Source organism: Gadus macrocephalus, chromosome 12 (genome assembly GCF_031168955.1).
Source record: "Gadus macrocephalus chromosome 12, ASM3116895v1".
In the NCBI taxonomy this organism is placed as follows: Eukaryota; Metazoa; Chordata; class Actinopteri; order Gadiformes; family Gadidae; genus Gadus; species Gadus macrocephalus.
This window is the reverse complement of record NC_082393.1, coordinates 27,000,160-27,005,159: the sequence shown is the minus strand read 5'-3', so window position 1 is coordinate 27,005,159 and position 5,000 is coordinate 27,000,160. Positions and strand designations below refer to the sequence as shown.

Sequence of the window (5,000 nt, the reverse complement as noted above, 5' to 3'; positions counted from 1 at the left end):
CCTGGAGGAACACGTTCAGGGGAACATCAAGACAAACCACAGCGGGGGAATCAGCAGCACCAGGACCCCGGGGGCCCGTCAGGGTGTTGGCCCCCCTGCCCCGCCCCCCACACACTGATTTAACCACAGGCAGGCTGGCGCAATCCAAGCTCAGGTTTTGTGAGAAATAAAAACAAAAAAAACTAACTGGGAAAACGTATAATATTGATGTGGCCGCTATAAGACATGCAGACATCGTAGACGCCATATGCATCTTTATGGTTATGAAATACCCTGATTTCCCATCAGCTAATACGACTGGATGAAAGGTTTTTAAACGTACCCTTGGCTATGGCGGCGTGGATGTGATACTCCAGCGTCTCCTCCAGGGGGCGGTAGAGCGCCTTGATGCCAGAGGCGTGCAGGGTCTCCACCAGGTAGGGCATCTTGCCCTTGGTGGCGTCGTAGGTGATGGTGTGGTTCCAGGAGTAGGGCACGCTCTCCCGGTCGATGCTGAACATGCGGGTGGACAGAGCGTAGAGCTGGCCCGGCCCCATCTGGACGTAGTCCTCGGTGTAGTCCTGACGATACAGAGCGCTCCGGTATAAACAACTCCTCTAACTCTGATGTGTAAGGTGGTTAACAGTACGTCATTAACAAATCATTTCAGTTTTCAGTTTGATCATAATTCAATATCTTTACTACGGTTTGGGACTCCTATTGTGTTCAGCACCTTGATGGCGACGTCCACGTGCGAGGGCAGCTGGAGGATGTGTCCGTTCACCACGATGTCCAATAGCATCGCTCCGTCAGAGTCCCGCCCCCTGGCGATGTGGGTCATCCTCAGGACCTCACCTGGCCAACATCCAATCACAGTCAGCGGATTGGACGGTCTGTCTGTCTGTCTGTCTGTCTGTCTGTCTGTCTGTGTCGGTCTCTGTGTGTCTGTGTGTCTGTGTGTCTGTGTGTCTGTCTGTCTGTGTCGGTCTCTGTGTGTCTGTGTGTCTGTGTGTCTGTCTGTCTGTCTGTCTGTCTGTCTGTCTGTCTGTCTGTCTGTCTGTCTGTCTGTCTGTCTGTCTGTCTGTCTGTCTGTCTGTCTGTCTGTCTGTCTGTCTGTCTGTCTGTCTGTCTGTCTGTCTGTCTGTCTGTCTGTCTCACCTGTAGCGAACTCCACCTGCGTCTCCCTCCTGAAGTGCGCCCCGGTCAGCGTGAAGCCGTTGGCCGCCGCCCCCAGCTCCCGCGCGGCGGTCCAGTAGACGGGGGTCAGGAGGGAGACCAGCTGCCTCATGGCCGGGCCTGCGGGTCGGAGGTCAGACAGGCCCTTTGGGTTATTGAGTGTCTTGGTGTTAATGCCTGGTTAAAGATAACGGGGCTGTTGGGGCGCAGACCCCAGGACCTCGTGTCGGGGTGTGAGCTGACCTAAGGTCCTCGGCACGTTGGTGACGGTGGCCTGGACGAGGCGGCCCCCGGATTGGCTGTCGGAGACGGTGGCGTTTAGGATGGCGATGCCGAACTCGATGTCGTTGATGTTGCCGATGATGCTCCCGCGCGCCGTCTGGGGCCCGCCTGGCGAGGGGGGGGGGAACCGGTGAGTATAGTTCCACACACACACACACACACACACACACACACACACACACACACACACACACACACACACACACACACACACACACACACACACACACACACACACACACACACACACACACACACACACACACACACACACAGCAAAGACATACCTGGGCATGCTTGAGTGTGACACCTGGACAGCTGGGAGACGTCCCCTGGACAGGGTCGGCCCCCGTTGCCTGGCGACGGACTGTTACACAGTCGGACCCGCGTCCTCTCGCCCCCCCCGCAGGAGGAGGAGCAGCCCCCCCAGGGCTGCCAGGAGCCCCAGCTACCGTCCACTACAGAGAAGAGGTCCACTGTCAATCACACCACAGACCCCCATGGAGGAGGGTTGACCCATCTCAGCTCACACACACACACACACACACACACACACACACACACACACACACACACACACACACACACACACACACACACACACACACACACAGACACACACACACACACACACACACACACACACACACACACACACACACACACACACTCGCCTGGGCAGCTGTCCGTGTTGCATCTCTGTATCTGTGTGTCCGCCCCTGCACACGCTCGGCCCCCATTGGCCGGTCTGGGGTTGTCACATGACCTGTAGCGCCGGGCCTGCCCCCCGGCGCAGGTCCTGCTGCAGCCGCCCCAGCCGCCCCAGGGGGCCCAGTGCCCGGCCACTGGGGAGGGAGGGAGGGGGGGAGGGGGGGAGGGGGGAGGGGGGGGGTCAGGCTGGTCCAGAGCCCTGGGTCCGAACCACGGCCCCTCGTAGCGCTGCTCCCTCTTCTGGAGCCGCTGAGTGGTACCTCCTCACACCGGACCCCAACACACACACACACCCAGGGGGGGAGCGCACCCCAACCCAACACACACACCCAGGGGGGGAGCGCACCCCAACACACACACACACCCAGGGGGGAGCGCACCCCAACACACACACACACCCAGGGGGGAGCGCACCCCAACCCAACACACACACACCCAGGGGGGGAGTGAGGGGGAGAGTGAGGGGGGAGAGTGAGGGGGGGAGTGAGGGGGTGAGTGAGGGGGAGAGTGAGGGGGGAGAGTGAGAGGGGAGTGAGGGGGGAGTGAGGGGGGGAGTGAGGGGGAGAGTGAGGGGGGGAGTGAGGGGGAGAGTGAGGGGGGGAGTGAGGGGGGAGAGTGAGGGGGGAGAGTGAGAGGGGAGTGAGGGGGTGAGTGAGGGGGGTGAGTGAGGGGGTGAGTGAGAGGGGAGTGAGGGGGGAGTGAGGGAGAGAGTGAGGTGGGAGTGAGGTGGGAGTGAGGGGGAGATCATGACAACACGGCTCACAGTGGGAGTCCAACGCAGACTCACCTGGGCAGGGCTCGCTGTTGCAGAAGTCTGTGTGCACGTCGCTGCCCTCACACTGCCTGCCCCCATGCTGGGGGGCGGGGCTGGCGCAGAGGCGTGTCCTCTGGCGGGTCCCGCCCCCACAGGAAACCCCACAGGCTCCCCAGCTCACCCATGATGACCACTTCCCGTCCACTGAAACACAAAGATGGGCTCCTTCCAGTTCAACAGAGTGAGCTGCATGCGACCAGACTCCATGAGGCATTGTCCCTTAGCTAGGACGATTCACACACGGTAACACATTCACACACTCTGACGCCTTACTGTCCCTCAGCTAGGACGATTCACACACTGTAACACATTCACACACTCTAACGCCTTACTGTCCCTCAGCTAGGACGATTCACACACTGTAACACATTCACACACTCTAACGCCTTACTGTCCCTCAGCTAGGACGATTCACACACGGTAACACATTCACACACTCTGACGCCTTACTGTCCCTCAGCTAGGACGATTCACACACTGTAACACATTCACACACTCTGACGCCTTACTGTCCCTCAGCTAGGACGATTCACACACTGTAACACATTCACACACTCTAACGCCTTACTGTCCCTCAGCTAGGACGATTCACACACTGTAACACATTCACACACTCTAACGCCTTACTGTCCCTCAGCTAGGACGATTCACACACGGTAACACATTCACACACTCTGACGCCTTACTGTCCCTCAGCTAGGACGATTCACACACTGTAACACATTCACACACTCTGACGCCTTACTGTCCCTCAGCTAGGACGATTCACACACTGTAACACATTCACACACTCTAACGCCTTACTGTCCCTCAGCTAGGACGATAGACACACGGTAACACATTCACACACTCTAACGCCTTACTGTCCCTCAGCTAGGACGATTCACACACTGTAACACATTCACACACTCTAACGCCTTACTGTCCCTCAGCTAGGACGATAGACACACGGTAACACATTCACACACTCTGACGCCTTACTGTCCCTCAGCTAGGACGATAGACACACGGTAACACATTCACACACTCTAACGCCTTACTGTCCCTCAGCTAGGACGATAGACACACGGTAACACATTCACACACTCTAACGCCTTAATGTCCCTCAGCTAGGACGATTCACACACGGTAACACATTCACACACTCTAACGCCTTACTGTCCCTCAGCTAGGACGATAGACACACGGTAACACATTCACACACTCTAACGCCTTACTGTCCCTCAGCTAGGACGATAGACACACGGTAACACATTCACACACTCTAACGCCTTAATGTCCCTCAGCTAGGACGATTCACACACTGTAACACATTCACACACTCTGACGCCTTAATGTCCCTCAGCTAGGACGATTCACACACTGTAACACATTCACACACTCTAACGCCTTACTGTCCCTCAGCTAGGACGATAGACACACGGTAACACATTCACACACTCTAACGCCTTACTGTCCCTCAGCTAGGACGATTCACACACTGTAACACATTCACACACTCTAACGCCTTACTGTTCCACTGCAGAGCAACGGCATTGAGCAGGATGTACTGCTTGGGTTTCCTGTATCTGAAGTCCCCCTCCTTTATGTTCCACTCCCACCCTCTCTACAGTCCCGTCCTCCTCAGCGTGCCCCCCCACCCACCAGCTGGGGGGCCGGCCCTGACCCCTGACCCTGCTGGGGGGCCGGCCCTGACCCCTGAGCCTGCTGGGGGGGCCGGGCCTGACCCCTGACCCTGCTGGGGGGCCGGGCCTGACCCCTGACCCTGCTGGGGGGCCGGCCCTGACCCCTGACCCTGCTGGGGGGCCGGCCCTGACCCAGCAGGTGGGCCGGGCCTGACCCCTGAGCCTGCTGGGGGGCCGGCCCTGACCCAGCAGGGGGGCCGGGCCTGACCCCTGACCCAGCTGGGGGGCCGGCCCTGACCCCTGACCCTGCTGGCCCGGGGACCCTCTTACCGGGACAGGGTCTCTCCCTGCAGAGCTGGGTCTGAGCGTCCGGCCCGGCGCAGCGCGGCCCGTCGAAGGCCGGGGGGGGGTCG

At 58.8% G+C, this 5,000-nt stretch overlaps 1 protein-coding gene across 1 annotated transcript in view; it reads right to left on the bottom strand.

The window, feature by feature from the left end:
• Nucleotides 1-5,000, bottom strand: part of LOC132468597 (hemicentin-1-like) — a 23,560-nt gene that overhangs the window by 7,891 nt on the left and 10,669 nt on the right. Inside the window, exons 19-27 of the mRNA XM_060066319.1 lie at nucleotides 4,918-5,000; nucleotides 2,936-3,106; nucleotides 2,112-2,282; nucleotides 1,725-1,895; nucleotides 1,399-1,545; nucleotides 1,138-1,275; nucleotides 713-834; nucleotides 323-560; nucleotide 1 (exon numbers count right to left, since the gene is read on the bottom strand). The exon at nucleotide 1 is cut by the window's left edge and continues 62 nt beyond it; the exon at nucleotides 4,918-5,000 is cut by the window's right edge and continues 88 nt beyond it. Of these exons, the coding sequence (XP_059922302.1) occupies nucleotide 1; nucleotides 323-560; nucleotides 713-834; nucleotides 1,138-1,275; nucleotides 1,399-1,545; nucleotides 1,725-1,895; nucleotides 2,112-2,282; nucleotides 2,936-3,106; nucleotides 4,918-5,000 (1,242 nt within the window). The remainder of the gene's footprint in view (nucleotides 2-322; nucleotides 561-712; nucleotides 835-1,137; nucleotides 1,276-1,398; nucleotides 1,546-1,724; nucleotides 1,896-2,111; nucleotides 2,283-2,935; nucleotides 3,107-4,917) is intronic.